Genomic DNA, 25,371 nt, shown 5'->3' with positions numbered 1-25,371 from the left:
AAATTATAATAATACTAATACACTCAAAATTAGCAGTCATGATTAAAAAGTTAAGATATTAAATTTTATATATATCAATACTATGATCCTATACTATACTATTATGCACAGAATAAATACTGAAAGAAAAGACAGTGAGTTACATTGGTAGTTATGGCTGAGTGGTACTGATTCTGTTTTCACCTCTATATTTTTCTGTATTTTCCACAAAATACAGTGTCTACAGTGATCTTGTATTCGTTTTATATTCATAAGAATAATACACAATACAAATTAAAGATATATCTGGATCATACAAAGCACTGCACAAGATATAAAGCTAGGGAATAAAAGCTGCTCTGTATATGTAACTTTTAAAGGAGTGGTCCCTACATCAGCATCATATAGAAACTCAGAAGCCCTCAACCGTGTAAATCACTGATGGGCTCTAGGAGCTTTGACATGTAAATTACTCAAGCTCTTCTCCCCACGCTAAGGACACATTCTCCGTAGACAGAGGCTTACAGAATCCCTTGGCTCGTATTCCTCTGCCTGTCCCATAAAACATGACCTAGCAAGTCCCTTTCAGTCAAGTCTGAAAGAGGAGCAGAGGGCCCCAGGTAACATGATGCACCCAGAGCACGTCTGCAGCTCTGACAGGTGCAAACAACTCCACTCGTCTAAATATAAATGGATTTAAGCAGTTTGGAAACAGTCTTCCCCACTTTCTATTCTGATCTAGCAAAAGAATGTTCTCTTCTTTAGTTCTGACTCGATGCTGGTTATTTTTATTTAGATTCACTTTGCAATCACTTTCATTCAAAGAGAAGCAATGTTAGAATTTGAAGAAGAAAAAAAGAAAGAAAAAGATTTCTCTTCCAGAATCTTGCATGATTTGAGCTGTTTTTGAAATGTTTTCAGTTGAGGAGCAGATAAGGCATTAACAATATATTTTCAAACTTTCTGGATGAGCAAAAAAGCTGCTGTTTACACATGCAGAAGGAAGCAGCGTCCAATATTTAAGCCAGAAAGAGGATCTAATTTTTAATCAATGGCGTGGAAATTCTTTGGGGGAACGTATAGAACTCTGTGCCATTTCCAATTCCTGCCATGCTCTCTTCCCATTACCCCTAAACTCTAACTCCCCCTTCAGGATCCTGCTCAACGGTCACTTCTCAAAGGTCAGCCTTCTCAGACTTTCCCCTCCCCTGCCCCACTGCCAGACATGCACAGTCTTCCTCTTAGCTCCCCTAAGAAAGATTTGCCTTTCACACATTCATCCCACATCATTATATATTAGCTTAAGAGCTTCTCGAGAGTAAGATAATATTTCACTCATTTTTCCATTTCCAGCACCCAGGTTTACGGTAGTTAATAGTGTGCTGTTGAATGAATGAACAAATGTGTAAGAGAGAACTGAAAAAGTCACAGATGAGCCCAAGTGCAAGAAGAAGACAGTGCTACTAACAGCCATGAAAAACAACAGCTTATGGTAAAAAGATCATTAGCTATGCTTAGCCACTGTTAGGCTTCCTGGTTTTTGCGGGGAGGAGGGTTGGCTTATTAAATGAAATTAAGGCTACAATTCAAAGCCAGATATTAGAAAAGGAACTTGGTATGCATTGACTAACAGGTTGAAATTTTCCATTTTCAGTTTCCCTCTTTGTGGCTATAACATGAAAGGGTGAAGCAAGACTGTGTCTAAGGGCCAGTCCAGCTCTCAGGTTCTGGAACTCGGGACTGCTGTGAATTCTACTGGAACAGTTCTCCAGAGCTTGCATCCCAGCTCTATCCTGATCGCAAAGACTGCACTCTTTGTAAACTCATAGACGCTACACTCCTACCTACCAAGACCGGGGTGTGCCACAACTAAGTTTAGCCCCACTCTCCCGGACTGAAATAGTCACCTAAACCACAGAGATGATTTCCTAGATCTATGTAAGGAAGATGCTTCCAAAACCTAACATTATAAAATTGTATTTACTTGTCCCAATTCCTTCCCAGTTTGGTTCAGATCGCCCTTTGCCTGCATACATTTTGCAATACCTGTTGGCTTTTTATCTCTGCCCACTCCTCCAGCATGCTCCCTCCACTTGAGAAACGTAGCCAGCACTTGGCATCATAAATCTTCAACCTACTCATCAGCTAATAAAAGGGGGTTTAGGGTTGGCAAAGGGAATATTGCACAGAAACTTTATTTGCCAATCGCCTACCAATAGCTAATTTCACAGGTGGTCCTTTATCAGATTTGTCCATTGAAAGAGAAGGAAGAGGACTAATGATCACCCTTCAGACAGGAAGACTGAGTCTGGGGAAGCTCTCTATGGAGCTGAAGGCTTCAACTGGATTATTGTAGTGGACTAGCGTTTTTGTCCTACATTCCTAGTAAAATTAGAAGCTGCTTTAAAATTTCTTACAGCAGAAATTCCCATATGCCATAGTCAATGTAATGAATTTTCAGAAAGCTAAACATATGCAATGTGAAGGACTAGCCTCTACTCTGAGATTATGCCCTTCCTGCATTTTATTGTTATTGCTGTTAAAGAGTACTTCTTTTAAAAATAAAAGATGGTAACAGAAGATGGTAGGATTTGTTTGTTTTAGTGTCTACTTGGCACCTTAGAAAGCTGGCAATCCTATATTAATTTTCAAAATTCATTAAAACTGGAAAACTGGGATTCTCATCCCTAAAGTGGCTAGCGCAGAGCTGATCACCAAGGAGATGATATATATGACTATATACATGCATATTTAAATTGATCTCATATGGGAGGAGGGGCTTCTAAGCTCTCTTCTAAGCTCCTCATTCTCTACAGATCTCAAGGCATAGCACAGAGATCACCGAGGCCCTGTGGTACAGGCGGAATCTGTTCATGCAGATTCAATTCAGGTAGTTTCCTCGAAAATATACCTACCTGAGAAACCCTCAACTATATATGCGGTATTCTGTGAGATGGGTATTGGTCCTTTGCCCCAATAACAACTTCATAAAAAGGATTTTACTGTATTCCTTTCACAGTAACACCTGGACCGTGATGGGCACAAAGCAAGCGTTCAGTAATTACTTACTTTCGACACTATCGCTGGAGCTGGGGATACTGATCCCGAAAAGGCTCCACCCAAAACGGAGGGGAACGCATTTGGCATTCTCTTGGGGCTCCTCTGGGCTCCACGTGTGATGGGGGAAGTAACTGTCATCTGCGAACCCCCGGTAGCTGAAGTGTAAGACAAAGGCGGGGCGGGCGGGACGGCGGAATACAACTGCAACCAGGTCCGCGGGTGTAGAATGACTTTGCCCGGCTAGGACTTTGCCTAGGGAGAGGGAACTCTGCCAGCCGCCGGCGTCCAGCCCTCTTGCTGTAACGGGATGCTAGGCTGTAGGAAAGTGCCTCTGCCCCCTGGCGCCGGTCCTCGGGCTTCTGATGAAATTATGACCCACCGCCCTCTTCGCAGGCCCTGGACGCCAGCCCTATCATTCCGGGCGCGCAGCCGATCACGTGGCGCGGCGGTGCTCTGGGGGACCGCGGCTCCACGGCCATTGGTCGACGGCGCGCGTCCCGGGCGCGCCCATTGGCTATGGGGGGCGTTCACGTGAAAGGGGGTCTAGGATAACATCCCGAGTGGGGAGAAGTGGTCGCAAAGTTAAAGGGAGCCGTGCGGCGGCTGGGAGACCGAGTCCCGTGTGAGGGGCCGCAGGGAGGAGGCGGGCGGGCAGCTCTCGCGCACGGACGGATGCGGCTGCCCGCGAAGGGTGCCGACCTGAGCCCCGGCCCCCGCTCCTGCTGTCGCCGCCGCTGCCCCTGCCACCCCGGCGCGGATGCTGCCGCGGGCTGGCGCCTCCGCACCTCGGGGCTTATGAGCTGTACCAGGTACGTCCCTCCCAAGCCCGCAAGGCCGGCTGCCCGGCCGCGGAGACGGCGGCGAGGGCGCGTAGCGGGGGCCGTCTTTGGTCGTGCCACCTACACTTTCTCCGTCCAACTTGCAATTACACTCTGGGAGTGGGACACTTTAGAAGGGCTCAAGGAGGCTGTTGCTTCCACGTGGGGAGGGCAATCCAGGGACCAGAGGTGGGATGGAGCCTGGCCGGACCCACGTGATGCACCGAGGTGGGGGTCCCGGCCGCGACGGGCGGCCCGGGGGCTGGGGGCTGGGACTTCAGATACTCTTAATCCCTATTGTGACGAGTTCGAACCTGACACAAGGCTTTTCCGCCTGGGACCCGACACTTCTAGAGAGTGTCCCCGGAGTTGAGCGATGGGGTCTCAGCACAGGGGAAAGTCGCTTCGTCTCTCCCCCGGCCTCGATTTCCCGGTACAACGTAGGGAAACACACTTGGTGATCTCTCAGGCCGCCGAGGGCGACGGGACACAGGACGCTGCGGCGGCCGGGGCCTCCCGGAGCAGAGCCACCTCCGGTTCCCGGTCCCCAGACGGGCTGTCCCGGGCCAGCGGGGGCGACGTGGCCGCGCGGGGACGCTCTCGTGGCGCCGCTCCGCCTCGGGTGGCCCTGCTGCCCCGCCCTGGTGTGATAACTAGGGCTCCTCCTCCTCGTCGTCTTCCTCCCCCTGCCGGTCACAACTCCGGGAACCCAGCCCAAGGCCTGCCTCCCGGACACACCGAGGCTCACGTAGTCTGGTGGCGGCAGCCTCCCCTGCCACCTCCCTCCGGGCATTCCGATGCAGCGAGCCAGCTGGAAAGGGGGCTTCCCCGCGGCCCAACAGGTGGGTTCCGGACAGGCGAAGGACCTCGGGGAGGGGTTGGGGGCGGGGTGCAGCCCGGGCCTGGCGGGACCAGGACACAGAGGGCAGGACGCTCTGGCCTGTGTCCTGTTCGTGCCACCCTTTTGAATCCAGAGAAAGGGGTGTGGAAGGGACTCAGTGCAAAAGAGGGGTTAGGGGGCCCAGAACATACTAGAAGATTTGGGCTCTGTCCTGATATTGTTTCCCGCAGAGGAGGAGAAAGTTGAGGACAGACTTGAGGACTTGGAGAGTTGCTAGAAGATGTTGGAGCCTGTGGTCTGCGTGGTCAGGCCTCCTTGGGAGACCCAGGGTCCAGGAGAAGAGAGTGTTAGGGCTTTGGGGGCTGGGGTGCAGAGAAGAGGAAATAGTTCACTTGGCAGGGTTATCCAGGAGCCAAGACTAAAGTGAAGACAGCTGGAGGACTGACTACAAAAGTGAAGTTGAGGTATTCAGGGAAAAGTTAGGGAGAAGAGAACCATCAGGCAGTATTAGCAACCTGGAATGTCAGAGCTGGAAGGGATCTCAGAGGAGAAAGCTCAAGCCCAGAGAGGTTGAGTGACTTGCCCCAAGTGGCACAGCCATGTGCAGGTATTCCTAGGCCAGTGCACTGTGTTTCACATTGAACATTTTTAGATGGCAGACACTGCCATTTTAACTTACCTCTTTCCTATAATATGCCACCTCATCCACAGATACTTATCTCAAAGATGCTTTGGATGATGGTGACAGAATAGAGGAGTCCAAGTGGCTTCTAGGGCTGTGAATAAGGGCCCCATGGTCTGAATACCAAGGGAAAGATGCCAATTTTACTCATACTGTGGCAGCCAAGCCTTTTGGGAGGGAATAAAGAAATGCCGAAGGGGTAAGTGGCCGCGTCTTTTAAAAAATTATACCTGGTAACCTGGTTGCGAATGCTTACTTAATGCTGTTTCAGTGTTCCTGTTGGGTTCTTGGTGCGTCTGATTTTTCTGTCTTTTCTTATCAGAGGACAAGAGAATGGAGGAGGCAATGTGTTGGCCTCAATACAAAAGAAAGATTTGCTTCCTATAAAAGGCACAGCCGACAGTCAGTAGCTCAGCCGCCTGAAACTGTGAAGGTCGTGGGGTTATTTTCTGTACAAGTCGATAGTTTTTAGAGAAGAATCACCACAATATCTAACCCTGGCTGAGAGGGTCTGTTGTTTGTCACTAGAGGAACACGGAAAGCAGTTATGCAAAACTATCCATGTTCTGTCTTTGCATTGCGTGTTAGGGTTTGCCCTCTTTTGACCAGAAACACTGAAATCTACCCTTGGTGCATGTCCGGTCTCTCATGGGGCAAAATTGATCTCCTAGGCATCTATTTAGAAGCAAAGGTTTTGAGAATCTGTTCTGGTCTGAGTAACAGCTACTCACATTCTTGTGACCCTGTCCTGCAACAAACTGGTATCCAGGTCCCATGTCATGCTGTGCTGGTTCAACTGTGTGTCCACATCTCATTCTGGTTTTTCTCCAGACCAACCCTGGTGACTCACATCCCCTGGCATGGGCATGAGAAAGACAGAGCGGCCTAAGAGTCTGTCATAAGAGGGGCCCTGAGGTACAGCCTTATGCGTCCTGTGTTGGAACTGATGATTTTCATGCCATTTGAGGACAAAACACTTGTCCAGGTGCCTTCCTTTCAGGGATTTAGGAAACTATTACCTTGCATGTCTCCGTGGCTACGAGTACGTCTGGGTGTTGGTCATCCCTGTCACGGTCCATGTGGGAATTTCTGAGCAGATGACCAGGAAGGCTTACACCAAACCAGCACTTCGGTGCACCAGTTCTTGGAGACCGATCTGGTTAATAAAAGCTGGAATCTACCTGTGAGGATAGGCAAGGGAGCCAAGAGTCAGATTGCACCCTCTACTGAAGCCACCGGGGTTAGTGACCTCCCTTCCAGTGCTGGTGACACCAAAAAAGTGAAGGGATTCTGGGTAGGGGTGCTTGTGCAATGGGCCTGGAGCAGGAGCCTGGGAAGAATGCCTGGGCCGCCAGGTGGTTCACCTTCCTTTTGCCCTCCATGGAGAATGCTGCAAAACCAATTCGGTTCCAGAAAGTGCCAGTGGAATTGTTTAATTACCTCTGGCTCCGACTCCAGCTTCACCTCCTCACCCCCAGTTCTTAAAGCTTGGTGATAAAAGGGATCTCAGGGGCATGTTTATACTGCTGGGTCCAAACACTGAAACTTTACCAAGGCCTTCAACTAAGCCTTTCTAACCTGCAGGATTAGACCTTGAGAGTGACTGCAGTCCACTGCAAGTATGCAGATTCTTTGCTTGATCTCCTTGTTTTAGAATTGTTTCCACAATAGCTTGAGAGTTTCCCAGTCATTTTCTAATGAGCTGTTTTAAGGTGGTTCTGGAAAGCATGCCTGAGGATGGTTTGCAGGCCTTCGGGACACTCAGAGAGAGCTTGCAGTTGACCTTGTGCTGACTCAGGCAGGGAGGAAGCGGCTACAACAGAGGAGGAACCCCTCCTTCCTCCTCAGTTCACACCCAGGTTGTCAGGGGTGGGCAGAGTCCGGGGGGGGGGGGGGGCGGTGCTGGGATGCAAGACTTTGCCTGCTGTTTGGTTATTTTTAATTAACATTTAATTTAAAAAGCAAAAACTACCTGTATTAAAAGTAGAACTGAACATGTGATTCCAGTGCATTCTAACAAAGTTTTGCAATGAACAGGGGAAAAGAAAAATTCAAGTACTTTGTAAGTATAGGGTTTTTGTTTTGTTTTTTTATGTTGAACCCTCTGCCTTTTTTTAAAAAAGCTGTCTTGCCCAATTCAGTCAGAACTTTCCTTTCCAGAACAATTGAATGGGTATAAGAAAAGATAATAGGGACTTCCTTCGTGGCACAGTGGTTAAGAATCCACCTGCCAACGCAGGGGACACGGGTTTGAGCGCTGGTCCGGGAAGATCCCACATGCCGCGGAGCAACTGGGCCCGTGCACCACAACTACTGAGCCTGCGCTCTAGAGCCCGCGAACCACAACTACTGAGCCCATGTGCCACAACTACTGAAGCACATGCGCCTATAGCCCATGCTCTGCAACAAGAGAAGCCACCGAAATGAGAAGCCCACGCACCACAATGAAGAGCAGCCCCCGCTCGGGGCAACTAGAGAAAGCCCGCGCGCAGCAACGAAGACCCAACGCAGCCAAAAATAAATAAATAAAAGAATAGATAAATTTAAAAAATGAAAGAAAAGATAATAGCCAATTTGCTCCTAAAATTTTTACTTGTTTAACTTTGTTAGAGGAGAAACTATAAGGCTATTTAAGGATATTTAAAGGATAAGATGTTTAAAGGATATTTAAATATCCTTATTTAAAGGATAAGATATCCTTTAATGCATGTTTAGATAACTACATTATGGCTATAAATTAAGATAAGAACATTTAGAAAGGTTGGGTCTTTTCAGACTAATACAGGTATTTGTATTATTATTGTTTTGTCTCTGAATGTTTGTGTTTCCCCACTTGGTCACCACTAAGTGATTCCTGCATCCTGGGGAAGTGCTGGGTTTTTTGGTGGTTGTTTTTGAAAATGGGATCAAGCCCAATACGTCTTCATCCTTTCTCATTTTTAAAATATATTTGATTAAACGAAATCAGAAGTTGAAAATGAGATATTATTTATTGGACTGATACTATTTGTTGGACCAGTGGTCCCCACTCTTGTCAGATGATGAGCGGCATTTTGCCGGTCCTTCTCCTGAACTACCGCCATCACCCCACAGCACCTCCCGGGGCGGGGGTGGGGGGGTAGGGATCGGGAGGCCTGAGAGCTGGTACCCCAGCACACCACCACACACCGACACCTCTGCCGTAGTGAGGGGAGATGTGTTTTGCAACTAATCCAGATCTGTGTTCTGTGATTCTCAGGCTAGAGAATTTAATCCTGATTTCATCGCCGACTTCTTCAATTAGCCCATTGGAACTGTCAAATCAGAATATCAATTTGCCATGGTAATTAGAATAAAAATGGCTTGGCTTTAGGGAGGCAATAGCGTTGGGTGGGTTTTTGGCCCAAGAATCTTAAGATACTTGAGGTGTTTTATTAGATTCATTTTGTTTTCTTGATAAGAGAAGGTCTATTATTTTAGAAAATATTAGAAAGTACAAAGCAGGAAAACAGAAATTTCCTGAAATCCCATCACGTGGAAAATTCTGACAGTTTTAATTATATCACTAGTCTTTTTTCTGTGCATATTTTTCCCTACAAGTCTAGTCTCTATGTACAATTTATCTTCTCCATTTTCTACATTAATCATATATTATAAATTTTTATGCCATTTAAATCTTTTTCCACATAATGGTTTTAATGATGATATTAAATTGTATCACATGGATGTGGTGCACTTGATTTAACTGGATACCTGTTATTGGTCATTTAGTTTACTTTCTCACCCCTTTTCCCTCCATAATGTTGCACTGAACATTTTAGTACGTTAACCTTCGCGCATTTTTAATTATTTCCAAGATTAATACCTGTATGTGATATTAGAACCGAAAATGATGATTTAGAAAGGTTGTGCCCATTAAGACTAATACAGATATTTGTATCATCTTTTAAAATTCTTTCCTAACTCACTAGGTAAAAACAGGCATTGTCTTCTAATCTGAATTTCTTAAGTTACTTGTAATTCTGGACACTTTGCATATTTATGAGCCACTTTTAAATTTCTTTCATGAATTGTCTATTCATGCTCCTTGCTCATTTTTCTACATGGAATATTTGACTTTGTTATTGTTTTATAAGAACTCTTTATAAAAGTATTAAAACTTCGCTGCCGTGCTTTTTGGAAAATGTTTTCCCAGTCTTCGGTTTTTTGGTTTTACTTATTTTTTTTCACTTATAGAAAAACAATTGTTTTTATGAAGTCAGATTTAATTTAATCTTTAGCATGATTCTCTTTGCTTTTTATTCTTATAGAGGCTACTTTCACTGTAGAAAAACACAATTCTTCACTGATACGAAAGATTTAAAAACACTAAATTGCTGGCACTTTTTAAAAGTAAGATATACTAGAATATAAAAATCTGTACATTGAATGAAAGCAAGTGTGGGTCGGTCTTCACTCCTGATTCCCAGTCTCTGGCACCATGCCTGGCACATAGCAAACACCAATCAGTATTTGTGGGAGGAATTAATTTCTTTTTATCGGAGCAAAGCAGTATTTACCAAACTGCATTCAGCAAGGTGCTCCACCAAAAAAAAAAAAAAACTTTCCTTGTTTGGGATAAGTTTAGGAAATTCGGCAAACAGCACGCTGTTTTCATTATTCTCCATGGCCCATCAGTATACTGACAGCCCCAACAAGCCCTGACAGGGAAACCCATGAACTAGTTTTAAAACCAGTGGTTCCGTACTTCTGTGTTTGTTTTAACCTTGGGCCTCTTCCCCCCGCCCCCCCACTTTACACTGTTAATCTCCCCTGAAACCAAGGTCACACTGGACCACACTTGAGGTAATATTGAGCTGTAGCCCCGTGGGCAAAGATGAAGGCAAACGTAGTTCGCTGGTCCCTGTCGGAGGGATGAGCCTGAACATCTGTCTGACCTCCTTGCTGTTTCTTTCCTTCCCCTTGGCCAGGGTTCTAGCCTGCTCTAGCCCCGTGATGGCTGTGGACATTGAGTGCAGGTACAGCTGCATGGCCCCCTCCTTGCGCAGAGAGCGGTTTGCCTTCCAGATCTCCCCGAAGTCAAGCAAACCCCTGAGGCCTTGTATTCAGCTGAGCGGCAAGAATGAAGCCAGCGGGACGGTGGCCTCGACCGTCCAGGAGAAGAAGGTGAAGAAGCGGGTGTCCTTTGCAGACAACCAAGGGCTGGCCCTGACAATGGTCAAAGTGTTCTCCGAGTTTGATGACCCGTTAGATATTCCACTGAACATCACCGAGCTCCTGGACAGCATTGTGAGTCTGACAACAGCGGAGAGCGAGAGCTTTGTGCTGGATTTCTCGCAGCCCTCTGCAGACTACCTGGACTTCAGAAATCGGCTTCGGACCGACCACGTCTGCCTGGAGAACTGCGTCTTGAAGGACAGAGCCATTGCAGGCACGGTGAAGGTGCAGAACCTCGCATTTGAGAAGATGGTGAAAGTCAGAATGACATTCGACACCTGGAAAAGCTTCACAGACTTTCCCTGTTGGTACGTGAAGGACACGTACGCAGGTTCAGACAAGGACACATTCTCCTTTGAAATCAGCTTGCCTGAAAAAATTCAGTCTTATGAGAGGATGGAGTTTGCCGTGTGCTATGAGTGCAATGGACAGACGTACTGGGACAGCAATAAAGGCAAAAACTATAGGATCATCCGGGCAGAGTTGAAATCCACCCAGGGAACAGCCCAGCCACCAAATGGACCAGATTTTGGAATAGCTTTTGACCAGTTTGGAAGCCCTCGGTGTTCCTATGGTCTGTTTCCGGAGTGGCCTAGTTATTTAGGATACGAGAAGCTTGGGCCCTACTATTAGTGACGGCCTGGGATGGAGCCGGGCTGAGTGGGTGCAGAGGAGCCGAGCTGCATCACCCCAGGATGGAGATGGAAGCCCAGAGAAAAGCTGAACTGCCATCAGGCACAGTTTTCGAAAAGAAAGGATCCTAGTCACTTTTTTTCTTCGAGCAGGCAAGCCAGCCAGGCTTAGATCACAGAACTGGGTTCACACTCAGAGGAGATGGGGGTGCGGTCTGTTTGGCACCCGCGTGGTGGCAATGAGGGTCCGAGCAGGATGGTGCTGGAAACAGTCTGGACAGGACCCAGGCCTGCAGGGAGCGCTGGCCAGGCCGGAGGATGGTGGCTCAGTGACGAGGAGCCCCTCTCCCCTCGGGTGTGGGAAGTCAGTCCCCCCGGCCCCCTCTTCCTGTGGTCTTCCCCGCCCACCCAGGGCCTCCCCGCCTGTTGCAGCTGCCCCGTGTCTACGTGGGCTTCACACTTTATCTCTGTGTGTTTGATTTTCTTCCACAGTTCATCTGCAGTTCAGGAAAAGATGATAAAGGCAGATCAGCTCATGACGGAGACAGGCATTTCCTTTTTCTGACCCCACTTAGATATCCCAGCAGAGGACGACACACCAGCTATGAAAAGTCAACCGGCTGCTGTGCGGTGTCACCACCCATGGCAGGCTGGTGCCAGGCAGGACAGTCAGGAGGGGGACACTTTTAGCTCCACCTCTTGGCGCTGGGGGGAACTTTCTAAGCACTCTTACCCTGAGTCACCCGAGGGCTCAATTACAAGACTTGCTGTAACTTGCCAAGCTGGTTTGCCCGTGTCTCTTTCTTCACGAAAGGATTTTAGGATCTCTTTTCCTGGAGAGTCATCTTTTATGCTGTGCTCAGGACGTTTGGATTTGCAGATTAAATGTATCCTCGGCACCTTCAGGAAGTGCTTGGTTGTATCTTGACTGTGATTTACAACCTCCACGTTGTAAACAGCACCTTACAAGCCCCCACGGACTTTGACTTGGTTGTTCTTACCTATGGTGTGTGGGTACGTAAAGGGATAGGGGAGAAGAACCTCACCGAGTTCTCAGATGTCGTTTTCGCTGTTTGCCAACTCTGAAATATCAGATATTATTTGTTCTTAACCACATTGGACTAAAGCATTAAAAGTCTGTTGGTTCATACTGTTGTGAGACTCCTGGGACTTTCCTTGTCAGATGGACCCCCAAACCCTGTGATTTTTCTTGGGCAAAATTGGTTGGTCCTTGGGGGTGTTTAAAAATATTTTTACATGTGTATTTGTAGAAGGTTGGGGTCTTTTTCTGTTCTGTTTTTGTTTTTGGAGCTTAGCTAAATGACTGCCTCATTTTTCTTTTGCCTGACCTTACTAAAGTGAGGTCTTCCTCAGGGAGGAAGGAAGAGGGATGCCCCACTGCCTGGATTTGGGGGCACAGCTCCTGGACTCTGCAAGCAAAGAGTCTTCTTTCACTTGCATTATCCAGATCAGTTGGAAGAGACCTCCCAGCTTCTGTGGCTTTGTAAATTAGCATCAAGCAGGTCTGGAGTGTCTTGGCTCCTAGAGTTTTGTGGTTGGGTTTTTCTTTTTTGAACTTTAAAAAGTTTTGACTTTTTAAATGCTCTCAAGTGGTGTTCCACGGAGTTCTTGTTCCTAAGACTGGCTGTGACTAGTCTGCAATCTACTGCTTTATTTTTTATGTCTCTCCTAGGTGGGCAGCACTGCGGGTTACATGATAATTTATGGGACAGTCACATTTTTTATTTTATGCTGACATTGGGCAGAACTGGGATTTATCTAAGCATGTCTTACATCAGGTACACAGACAGTACTCCCTGTGTTACAAATCAGGTGATCAGAACTATTATGTAACAGTGTAAATATACACCATGGGAAGCAAAACTGATCTTATATAGGTCATGAATTTATTTTGCTTTAGGAAGTCCCACCCTCCTCCTCCAGTTTATGAAGGGTACAAGGTGTACTGTCCTTTCCCTATTAACAGACCGAAGGTATCAAGATTGTTCCCTGTTCGTAAGAAAAATGCCTCAAGTGACTTCTGTATGGTTTTCAGTAATAAGGATCTTAAGGCATTTCCGTGTCAGAATTTGAAATATGGTAATTCAGTGATAAGTATGTCTTTTAAAACACCACAAACGCTCCCCCACCCCTCTTTCCTCCCAGCTGACCCCTGCTTTCCTGCCAGGGGCACTGCTTGCAAGCCCCCTGCCGGTGCACCTGGGTTGCTCACCCCACCAGGCAAGTCCTCACCTGCTGGCAAAGACGCTTCTCTGACTAAAGCAAGTGCCCGCCCGAGGTCCCTGTCAGCATGGTCATGCAGTGAGGTTGCAGCATCTGAAAAATAGTCTCCTTTTTACCAATCAGTCTGTCTCCTTTTGGGGCGGTTCTGTCCCAGGAAATCAACAGTTGGCCTCAGGACCTGCTCCTTCTATGGGCCTTCTCCTTGTTCATAGCTCACAGGCAGTAGACAGGTGACACATTGCAGAAAGTGACCGGTTTCTTTTTTTTTTTCTCACTTGCAAGGTCATAATGTCACCATTTTAATTAAGAAAAACAGCTTTTTTTTTCTTCCAGTGGAAACAGCTTGAAACTCAATTGATAATTCTTACAACTGGTACTGAACAAAGGTGGGGAAAAAAACCCAATCAGAACTGATAACAGCAGGTCAACAGCAGACAGAGAGCAGGAGAAAGGGAATTTTCCATGCAAAGGAGACTGTGCACGTGGATAATTCAAGGCCACAGTCATTTTCTACCCCCAAGTTTGTGTGTTGTATGCTTTCTTTCAACTGAATTACTTTAATATCGTTTGTGTCCGTGATTCATTTACCTAGCCAAAAATAGGCTCACCAGTGAGTTTTGCAGCTGTCCTTTTTTTTTTAACAGCTTTATTGGAGTATAATTGCTTTACAATGATGTGTTAGTTTTTGCTGTATAACAAAGTGAATCAGCTATACATGTACATACATCCCCGTATGTCTTCCCTCTTGTGTCTCCCTCCCACCCTCCCTATCCCTCCCCTCTAGGTGGTCACAAAGCACCGAGCTGATCTCCCTGTGCTATGCAGCTGCTTCCCACTAGCTAGCTATTTTACATTTGGTAGTGTATATATGTCCATGCCACTCTCTCACTTCGTCCCAGCTTACCCTTCCCCCTCCCCTTGGAAAGTGACAGGTTTCTTAGTTGGAGATATGAATGCAGCCTGACCTGTAGGTTTGACCCTCAGACAGCTCTTGGTTATGATGACACGTGGCCCCCTTCCCAACTTGCCCTCAAAGGACCAGCCTTCTGCTGCTGGTGCAGCTGTCCATGGATGGGGAGGCAGCTCCATTTCTGTTTCATATTTATTCCTTGCTATGTCCTGGGGAGCATTTGCAAATTAGGTGCAATAAATAAGCTAGACTATCTAAAGACAGATTTTAAACAATAAGCTTTCAGTGTTTCTTGGAAGATGTGAAGCATTTGGGCGAGTTTGTTTGCTTTTTTAAAGTATTCTTGTTATAGGAGAGCTGGTGAGAAACAATGGAGTTATGTAGTTCTCCAGAAATTAAAACAATTTCAGAGTCAAGGTAGAGTTTATTTCTCTCTAAGATTTAATTTTAATGGTGGCAAAACATTACTCTCTCAATGTTTCTTAAAGATGTAAATCTTGAACTGCTAAAAGAATGTTTTGTGGTTTTGATCTTTGCATATAATTTGCTTTTTTTAAAAGAAGCGTTACTTGTAGTCACTGGGACATTAAATGGCTTGTATATATATGTTTATAAACCAAAAAAGTGTTTGCTTACTTTTCAGAAGTGTCGTTGGCTAGGTCTTCCCTCTCAATGGACAGTGAGTGAAAACCTCGGTGTCTTTCCTGTTTTCCACATGTTAAGTCCCTCGAATGGATGTGGTGTGCTGGAGAAAGCACATGGCTGTCGGCTCTGGGAGGTCCTGATGGCCTGTCTCTCCCGAAATGATCACTGACATTGGGGCTAAGTTACACACACAGTGGGATCTCCCAGGGTCATCAAAGACGACTTGCCAGCGTATCTTCGCTTCCTGAAGTGGGACACCTCTGGACGGGGAAGGACAGCTGTGCTGACGGGCAGCTTTTCCTTGTTATGGTTGTAAAGCGTTGCAGCCCAGGTTGTAAGGTTGTGAATGTTTTTACAGTCTTGTTTATCAGTTCCTCGAGTCGGCTGGACCCATGAAGACTCCAAGAATGCAGCTGTGATGGTGGTGGTTCACTCTTCCTTCTATGTATGTGAATGTAGAAACGGAGACTCATCTTCATTTTCATGCCTAAAAGTGCCTTGTTGAGAAAGTTCCACAGGTTTTAAAAAAAATACATATTTTTGTACACAAAGTTAAAGGGGAAATGCACTTTAAAATCACAAGAATGGATGCCTTTTGTGTGGTGTAAGAGAGTGGTTTGTTTGAATCTCAATGCAAAAATGTAATAAAGGTTGAAAACAAAACTGAAAGTGTCCTGTTTTAAAACTGACTCTCTTCTTAGAGTCAGAGTCTGGGGAGGAACATTTTCAGTCTGTGTATTTCCACATCTGGAATGCCGGTTTCCAAAAGGGACAGGACACAATCAATGGCTAAGTAGAAAAGCTGTAAGGTTCAGAGGAAGGGGGGTAATTGCTTTCTAAGTTGTACAGCAGCCAAGGCTGGGTACACCTAAGAGAGTGATTGCCAGGGAAGTGGTACAGGGGCCCGTGTTGTTCTGAATCATTTTTAATGATCCAAGGGCAGGTCTCTTCCTACCCTGTCACTTGCTCTTGAAGCATATTTTTGACTTGGTGTATACGCAGCAGTGGGAAAACTGTAAGCAGCTATCATAGCTTTGCACTGCTTGATCAGACAAACTCTGCAAGCGGCAAAACCACGCAGCTCCTGGTGGGGCCCTGTCTCCACTGGGTACGGGACATTCACCCTAAATAAGATTTCAGAGATGTTTTATTTCCAAGTTCAAAAGATGGGATGCAGGGGAGGTAAACTGCTGCCAGGTGTTTCCTGCCAATCAGTCTCGGCCACGCCGGGAAAGGCAGTGGTGCTTCTGTCGTGGAACATCAGAGCATTTAAAATCTTAGCACCCAGTCAGTAAGCGCCCAAAGTGAGCTACATGCATGACCGCCTTTCTCAAGCCTGGCGAACACTGCCCACGTTTTTGCCTCCACAGAAATGGGAAGGGGAAAAAAATAACACTGGTTTTATGAATGTCTACTTGTGATTCAATGTGGTTTTCATAATCATTACATAATTCTAACTTGTGAGACAGACATCCCAGAGATGTCTGGAGTAAAAAGGAAACAAAACAAAAAAACCACCAAACCACTTTTCTAGAGCAATGTCCCCAGAATAGCAAATATCCAAATAATTCAGTGGAACATTTATTGCTTGTGTGCAAGGCTGTTTCTAGGTGCTGTTTCTACCCAACCCTGTAAGAGACATGTTTCAGGTGAGTCCTCTGGGAGCCGTGTAAAGTGGTGGGTGGTGCTACCAGAGGTATCAGCAGTCAGAAAGCCTGGGTTCTGGCCTTGACCCTGCCGCCCCCTGTCAACTGCTCTGACGGGGCTCTGAGTGTTTTCAGCAGGAATAAGGTAACCAGGGGCTCTGGCGGTGGCCTGAGTACTTCTCAGAGTTGGCCAACGTGTTTGTTTTTAAAACGGTTCTAAATATAAACTTGGAAGAAGTACCACATACACTATTTGCATTCTTTGTAAGGATCACAGGCACGAAGAGCATTCCAGACAACAGCTTGGACTTCACAAAACCATCAGTGTTCGCACTGTAAGCGCTGTCGGGGAGCTCTTTTTACGGGTGAAGAGTTGAAGGCCCTCAGTGTTTTCCCGAAAGTCACAGAGCCAGTCGGTGACAGCTGAGAGGACTGCGCACGCGGGTCTCTTTTTCTTTTTCCGAGAAGTGTCACCCCAAACTGGAGTCTCTCTCACAGAACTGAGACTAAAAGGGTGATTCTGAGAAGAAGTTCCTCAGGCTAGAAAGATGCGATCCCCAGGGGAGGGATGAACACACACACATCTTTATACACAAAAGGCACATGGCAAGGACCACGACCACACGAAAGCATAAAGGTCAACATTAAATGATTTGGGCATCCTAGGGCCCAGCTGGACAGCAGGATGTGATTGACGGAAGGAAACCACCAAAGGGCCCCGTAGCTCCCCATGTGTTCGAGGAGACGGGCTAGATTCGGGGCCAGCACTGCCTTTCACCTGTAGCACAGGACGCCCCAACCCTTGTTCCTCCCCCTTTGCCATCACCCACCCTTGGAGAGGAGACAGGGAATCGCAACAGAGGTCTTGCCCACGTGGGGTTCTCTGGTAGCTGACACTCATTCCACAGACACTGATGCACTTCCCCGGCACCAGGCCCTCTGCCAGACTTGAGTTTGGCCAAGGTAGGATGCGGATACACAATACTCTTTTCTCTGGAGCCAAAGACAATGATAATCCAGGCCCCTGGCCCTCTACGCCAAACGCAAGATCAGGCGGCTAGATCAGGGCTCGGCAACCTTTTTCTGTAAAGGGCCAGATAGTAAATATTTTAGGCTTTGAAGATCGTATTTGATCTGTGTCACATATTCTTCTTTTTTTAAAAAAAAATGTTTAATGTAAAAACCGTTCTCTGCTGTGGGTCATACACAAACAGGCCAAGGGCTGGACTTGACCTGCTGGCCGTAGTTTGCTGACCCCGATTGAAGAGTCACATAGAAAGAGTGAGACTTCAGAGGTGACTTGTAGACCCTCAGCTGAGGCCTGGAGTCAGCTTTTTAGTTTGTTTGTTTAAAGACCATATAATTTTATCGTCCAAACTGGGATGCTTTTGAGAATGAATAGGGGCGCTCTGAATGACCCTGGAGCGCTCGTGTAAACCAGCAGCTGGGCCAACCCTACTGTGCCAGGCCTGTCGGGCTTACCTATCCTGGGCCTTTGGGATCTTCTCAGACCCTCAGGGAGCTCAGAAAGCCCTGGCCAGTCATGGGCCAGAATCAGTTCTGGCTGCGTAGTGCTTTTGGGTGGATGGGTTATAACAGAGTGGTGATTTTGTCTGTGGTTTAGATGTGTTTTTGTTGGTTAGGTTTTGTTTCCTAATTGTAGTGCTGATGGCCAAAAGCCCTCTGGAAACTCCAGCCAATTCACTCTTAAGAGTAGAGAATTTAAAAGGAAAGGGGTTATTAATGGTTTGGGCTTATGTCCTACTACCTCTCCACCCCAACCCTTGTGCCCAAAAATAGGGCATCACCAAGCTCCCGGAGAAAGTTGTTCATTGTGGACTGAGACACAGGCTGAATCTCGCAGTATTCCAAGCCCCAGTCCCCAGAAAGTACCACTTAAGTGCTCCCAGGAATTCTGCAAACTACAGGGTCTCAGCTCCTCTCTCTCTGGCCCAGCAAGTTCAAGAGGCCTTAAGCACCACAGGAGACCAAAGAAGTAGAAATTCATCTCCAAAACGCTCCAGGCCTCAGCCCTGAAGATCCCCCCTTCCTCCCCGATGGCCATCTTTGTGATGTGGACACACATGCTCTTTGTTTTAAGTTTTGTCATCTCCTATGGCTGGCGTTTACCATCACCCAGTGCTGGAGGAGGGGCAGCAGTGTGGAGAGGACCCCAACGTCCCTGTCCTGCAGGGACCTGAAAAAGTTTTACAAAGCCCCGATACATCCAAGGGGAGCTCTCCACCACCAGATGTGGGTTAAGCTTCCCCGGGTTCATCCCTCTTCAGAGAACATAGCTACACCACACATCACAACCTGCACTGAAAACAGAAAATGACTCCCCACCTGCTGGGCTCACTCCCAGGGCCACCTAGTTAGTTGCCCTCTGGTGGACATATTGGTCCCATTTGAATGTGGAATTAGCCAAGTGACATTTTGCTGAGCTTCTTATCACACCATTTTATTAAAGTTTATTTTAATATTAATTATTCACCATTAATCAATTACCTATTAAAACAAACACTGAAATATCCCCCAAATATTTTCATAAATTCTTTTTTGCACACTGCTTTGCACATTCTGCATGCAATAAGCATTTGTTGGTTTGAATTCTCCAGTCCCCAGCTGCTTTTCTCATCAACTGATCGACGACCTCACACCTTGGGTCCTTCATGACTTACGTTACTTGTGTGTTACTTCTTCTTCTACTACTACTACTACTACTACTACTACTACACACACACACACACACACACACACACACAAAACACAGACTGAAAAGAAAAATCAAAAAGTATTTTCTCTGCAAACTTCCCTCTCACACTGGTTCATTTTTCTGCTTTGAAATGGGGAGCTTCTGCCTCAGAGCTTCTGCAGGTGGTGTGTCCTGTCCCAGCCAGGGCAAAGGCAACACTAAATACACAACACTGCTGGCAGTGACTGCAGCAGGAGAGAAAGAGTGATGCCAGATGCCACTGGTGCTTTCACCCCTACACAGCACTCTCACCCTTATCTGCTCAGCCTCTCCACAATCTCCCCAGAAGGGGGATTTGGAGACACTGGGTTCCAGCTGCAACCTCAGCCCTGCAAAACGGCGAACGACGGGGTTTTACGAAGCACTGGAATCTGTTCTTAAACCAAATCTTACAAGAACCCAATTTGCAAAATAGACAAGAGAGAGAGCTGCCTAAGGTGGATACTGCTGGAAGCAGGGAACCACAGCCATCTCCCCCCACCCCAGACTCCTGAGACGCTTCCTAAGAGCCCTGGGCTCCAGAAATAGAGGCGAGAACCTGTGCCTTAGAGCACAGTTCACTGCCCCTGCTTCCTATGCTAGTGAACGTAGGTCAAAGATATCTTGTAAAATAAAACAAAAGCAAGCTAACAAACAAGCAAACACCCTCTATGGGAGGAAAACACAACGATTTAACCCCATATTACGCAAAAGGACTTTAGTTATGTTTTGTTTACGTTATCAAGGTTAATTATCACCTTTCACAAAAAATCATCGGCTTATTCACACACAACCACATCTGAGTTGCTTATTACGGTACGTGCGTGTCTTACATTTACATACAAAAATTAAACTGTTTGACAAGGCAACTTCTACTCCACACTAACAGTGATACATAAAACAACACTACTGAGTGCTTCTATGGGTAAGCTGACGATTGGGGCCAAGTACTCTGGGGAATATAGAAAGAAAAAGATGTATCACTGTCACCAAGCGATTTATAATCCCTCCAAGGGTTATTTTAGTCTTTTCTTTTCCCAAATTCTACATGTTTTAACTCCATTTACTTGTATCAAACTGAGCCCAGACAGAGAAGCCAATGCTTCTTTATTTTAGATTAAACTTTGTTATTTTGAGATAATGGTAGATTCACATGAAATTTTAAAAAATAATAAGAGAGAGCCCATGTACTTCTTACTGAGCTTCCCCCGGTGGGAACATCTGGCAAAACTGTAACACAACGTCCCACTCAGGATGCTGACATTGGTGCAGTCAAAACAGAACCTTTCCACCACCACAAGGATCTCTCATGTCCTTTTATAGGCATGCCGCCTCTTCCCTCTCCGTCCTCCCACCGCACCCAGGTCCTCGGCCCTGGCAACCACTCTTCGGTTCTCCCTCTCTATAATTTTGTCATTTCGAGAATGTTGTATAAATGGAATCATATAGTATGTAATCTTTGGGGACTGTCTTTTTCCACTCAGCATACTTCCCTGGAGATTCAGCCAACTTGTCCCACGGATCAAATGTGTTCCTTTTTATTGCTGAGTATTACCCCATGGTATAGATGTCCCACAGTTTGGTTAACCGTTAATACACTGAAGAGCACTTCCGTTGTTTCTAATTTGGGGCTGTTAGGAATAAAGCAGTCATGAATATTCATGTACAGGTTTTTCTGCAAACATAAATTTTCACTGATCTGGGGTAAATGCCCAGTGAAACTACAGGGTCAGATGGTAGTCCCGTGTTTAGTTTTGTGAGAAGCTGCCAGGGTGTCTCCCAGAGTGGCGGCCCCATTTTACAATGCCACTGGTGATGTATCCAGTTTCTCCACAACCTATCAGATTTTGGTGGTGTTACTATTTGTCAGATGTGTAGTTTGAAAATATCTTCTCTTAATCTATAGGTTGCCTTTTCACCCTCTTCACATGGACTCTCCCAGAGCAAAATTTTTTACTTTTTATCAGTTTATCAGTTTTCCCCTTTATGGAATCATGCTTTTGGTGTCAAGTCTAAGAATTCTCTGACTAGCCCAAGATCCCAGAGATTTTTCCCTATGTTTTCCTTTAAAAATTTTATAGTTTCACATTTTAAATTTAAATATATGATTCATTTTGAGTTAACTGTTATAGAAGATGAAAGGCTGAGCTCAGAGTTCATTCTCTTTGCTTAGAGAGATCCACTTGTTTCAGCACCAGTGGCTGAAGACGCTTTCTTCCCTCCATTGAATTAATTTGCATCTTCACTGAAAAGCAGTTGGGCATATTTGTGTGGTTTATTTCTGGGTTCTTTATTCTGTTCCACTGATGGCTTTGTCTATCCCTCCACCAATACCATACAGCCTTGATCGCTCTAGCTGTATGGTCAGACCTAATAGGTAGTGAGTCTTAGGCAGTGAGTCTTCCTACGTTATTCTTCTTTTTCACAATTGTTTTAGCTATTCTAGGGATTGGTTTTCCATATAAATTTAAAACTAATCTCCAGCAACAGCTGTAAGTGGCTTTCTATAGTTCTTCCTGTAATTGCAAGCAAATATACACACACACACTGAAAAAAAGAGGTTTAGGTGTGAGTTTGCGGAGAATGGTCTTTCTAGTGTTACCATAAACTACACTTTTACTCTCAGTTTTCCTTGTCACTTTGCTACCTTTGTGCTATCGTTCAGGATGTGGCCATGAATCACAGTATTTCACAAGCCCCGAGTAAGACAACTGTAGAACCAGAGGCTGTAAAGAGATCATGAGATCCAGCCTCCAGTTTTACAGATGCAGACGATGAGGCCCAGGGAGGTTAGGAGACCTGATGAAAGCTGAACAAGAGAGTTCCCAGCAGAAGCCAGCCTACAACCAGGGCTCCGACTGCAGTCCCAAGCCTGGATGTCCTGCCACTCGGCCGGCTCTGAACTTGAAGAAGCACAATTCAGCAGCAGAGCCATTTTCTTACCTAGGTCAAGGTCATTCTTGCATCAACTTCTGCCAGCCTTTGAATCAGGGGCAGGGAGGGAGGCGAGGACGAAGGGAGGATGAGATGATGAAATTCAAAAGGGCCGACTTCTGCTTTTGCCTCCCTAATCAGTTCAGAAGTTTACAGATTTGAATAATTTCTAACATGTGAACAATGGAGGTGACGAAACCACTATAGGAAAATAGGTGTGAGTCTTTGCCCAGTATTACGGTTAATGGTCTGGCTGGGTGAACGGTGGGGAGAATCAAACCTTGAGTCATCAGCTACGAATCGGCCACTAACTGCAAGTCTCTGTGGGAGATTTCATAAGTAACCATCCTGCACCTTGCCCTCAAGGAGCCTGCAATCAACTTGGAAGGAATGGCAATTACTTATTGCCCAAGTGACAGGAAATGTGACCTCATAATTAGGTAACAGTCATTACCAACTATGGGAACACATTCATTTTTCTGGTGCTTATTTCAGCAGAGGTCAAGGCCACCTTGAAGGTGAAAAGTATAACCTCTTGGTGAGAACCACTGAAAAATCAATCGTTTTTTCTTTCTTCTTTCATTAGGCATGATGCATGTCTAGACCAGCTGACAAGCATTCTATGCTGACAGCCCTATCCCTGCTATTACAGTCAAGGCCAAAATACAGCACAGAAGGCAGAAGCATCTGCCTCTTCCCTACCTCCTGCTCATAATTACAGTCCTGAAGTAGACTTAGAGGCACTTAAGACCCTTTTATGTCAATAGTCATACCATAAAGGTAGATGGGCTGTCTTATAGCTTAAATCCTGGAGTGTACTAGTGAACAAAAAAGTAATCATTGCAGATAATTTCCATTTAGCCTTTGCTTACTTTTTCTTCTAATTAAGAGCCAAAAATTTGGGACTTCCCTGGTGGTCCAGTGGTTCAGACTCCATGCTCCCAATGCAGGGGGCACGGGTTCGATCTCTGGTCAGGGAATTAGATCCTGGGTGCCACAACTAAGAACCCACAGGCCGCAACTAAAGATCCCACATGCTGCAACTAAAGATCCCACACGCGGCAACGAAGATCCTGTGTGCTGCAGCTAAAACCCAGTGCAGCCAAATAAATAAATAAATATTTTTAAATTAAAAAAAAAAAAGAAACAGAAACAAAAATTTTCTTTTCTTCCCTTCCTTCCTAATTCAGTCCAACAGTCATTGGGCAGGCACAAGCAGGAGGTTAACAGGCCTGGGCAAGGATGGTATTAAAGCAAGGTGACAGGGGTGGCTTGCAACAGCTAGGAATGATGACCTTTACAAGGATAGTATCAGAGCAGCATGGAAAGGCAGCCTCATAGTTAGGGAGAATGGCTACATACAGTGGATTGAGCAAATAAGCATATTAAGGATAATGGGACCCAGAGAAACAGACAGAAGCAAAGAAGGAAAGGTACGCATGCATACATACATATGTGTGTATGCCTGAGTGTGTGTATAAAAATACATATATTTCCTAGCTCTGTCCACTGGGAGGGCCTGGGAGAAGCAACACTCCAGTAGCATTGCACACACTTAGCACCCAGATCTTGGCTTCTAATATCATTCTGCATGAAAAGGAACCAAGGTTCCTTAGAGAACTGGCTGATCCCGAGCTGGGGCAGGGAAAGTACAAGAGAAGCCAGGAACAGCTTGTTGTGAAGCCAGTGCTCAAGAGTGATGGGCACATGTCAAAATGACACAGAAGCCTGTTTTGCAGAGCTCCTACTGTCAAAATCTGGGTCAATTTGAGCATCAAAGTAATTAATGAAAATAACAGATAATAACCCATTGAATACTAGATTATAATGAACAATAACTCATTTGTTTATAAACAGATACATTTACAAATGGGAGATGAGAATTCTTCCTTGCAATAGAATGCCAACTAGTAAATGTGTAAGAAAGATACAATTAGAAAATTACCATTTGGCAAACATCACGGTAATAAATTCAGGCCCAGAAACATCAATGGGTGCTGAAACAAAAGTGGAAGTGAAAGTGAATGTGTGAATGTGAAAAGTGGAAAAAAAGTGGAAGTGGAATGTGAAAGTGGAATGAGTAATGGAATATTTACATGATATGTATCAATTGCAAAAGAAAAAAGTAACTTTCCAGTGGAGAAATGGGACAGACACTCTCTTAATCAAGTGATCAGAGATACCACTGGGACACAAAGTTAACGGGACAAAGTGACATCACAGGCCATTTGACAGGGTACAATAAGAACACAATGTCACCTTCATGACAATCCTGCTCTCAGTGCATAACCTGGGACTAATCATGAAGAAGCACGGATAAACCTAAGCCAAGGGTCGTTCTAGGAAATGTAATCTTCATACAGGTCAAGGGCATGAAACTCAAGATCTAAACAGACTAGATCATGTGGTGGAGAACTGGTATGTTTGCTACCAAGCATATCATGAGTGAAACTTGGAAGGGTCTGTGTGAAAGACACACAGTTCTTTGTTCTATTCTTGCAACTTTTTTGAAGTTTGAAATTGTTACAAAATTTATTTTTTTTAAATTAAGACAGATTAATAGTTATAGGGAGTGAGAAGAATGGACTGGGAGTTTAGGATTAGCAGATGCAAACTATTACATTTAGAATGGATAAACTACAAGGTCCCACTGTACAGCACAGGGAACTATATCCAATCTCCTGGGATAAACCATAATGGAAAAGAATATTTAAAAAAAGAATGTATATACGTGTATAACTGAGTCACTTTGCTGTACAGCAGAGAGTGGCACAACACTGTAAATCAACTATACTTCAAAAAAATCTATCAAGACAGATTAAGAGTTATAGATTAGAAAGATGACCTGGGACTTCCCTGGTGGCACAGTGGTTAAGAATCTGCCTGCCAATGCAGAGGAGACGGGTTCAAGCCCTGGTCTGGGAAGATCCCACATGCTGTGGAGCAACTAAGCCCGTGGCCACAACTACTGAGCCTGCGCTCTAGAGCCCACGAGCCACAACTACTGAGCCCACGCGCCACAACTACTGAAGCCCGCGCACCTAGAGCCC

General features: G+C 45.6%; 2 protein-coding genes across 5 annotated transcripts in view; one reads left to right on the top strand and one right to left on the bottom strand.

The window, feature by feature from the left end:
- Nucleotides 1-3,632: 3,632 nt before the first annotated feature.
- PPP1R3B (protein phosphatase 1 regulatory subunit 3B) lies at nucleotides 3,633-15,639 on the top strand. 4 transcript variants are annotated; one of them, XM_070044632.1, is made up of 3 exons: nucleotides 4,444-4,699; nucleotides 5,410-5,579; nucleotides 10,330-15,639. In XM_070044632.1, the coding sequence occupies exons 2-3, from the start codon at nucleotides 5,515-5,517 to the stop codon at nucleotides 11,207-11,209; spliced, it is 945 nt and encodes a 314-aa protein (XP_069900733.1). In that variant the 5' UTR covers nucleotides 4,444-4,699; nucleotides 5,410-5,514; the 3' UTR covers nucleotides 11,210-15,639. The 4 variants fall into 4 exon arrangements, with proteins under 4 accessions (XP_060147607.1, XP_069900733.1, XP_030688210.1 ...); XM_060291624.1 differs by lacking the exons at nucleotides 4,444-4,699; nucleotides 5,410-5,579 and adding an exon at nucleotides 3,633-3,848; XM_030832350.2 differs by lacking the exon at nucleotides 5,410-5,579.
- The window catches only part of ERI1 (exoribonuclease 1), a 118,387-nt gene continuing 99,448 nt past the window's right edge, over nucleotides 6,433-25,371 (bottom strand). The window contains exon 9 of the transcript XR_009560556.2: nucleotides 6,433-6,561. The gene's annotated coding sequence lies outside the window, so the exon portion shown is untranslated. The remainder of the gene's footprint in view (nucleotides 6,562-25,371) is intronic.

This window comes from Globicephala melas, chromosome 21, assembly GCF_963455315.2.
Source record: "Globicephala melas chromosome 21, mGloMel1.2, whole genome shotgun sequence".
In the NCBI taxonomy this organism is placed as follows: Eukaryota; Metazoa; Chordata; class Mammalia; order Artiodactyla; family Delphinidae; genus Globicephala; species Globicephala melas.
The sequence above is the reverse complement of the archived record's forward strand: the minus strand, read 5'-3'. Positions and strand labels throughout refer to the sequence as shown.

Coding starts and splice junctions, on each gene's coding strand:
- PPP1R3B (XM_060291624.1), top strand. CDS start 3,712: ATGCGGCTGCCCGCGAAGGGTGCCGACCTGAGCCCCGGCCCCCGCTCC. Junction 3,849..10,329: donor GGGCTTATGAGCTGTACCAG/GTACGTCCCTCC, acceptor CCCCTTGGCCAG/GGTTCTAGCCTGCTCTAGCC.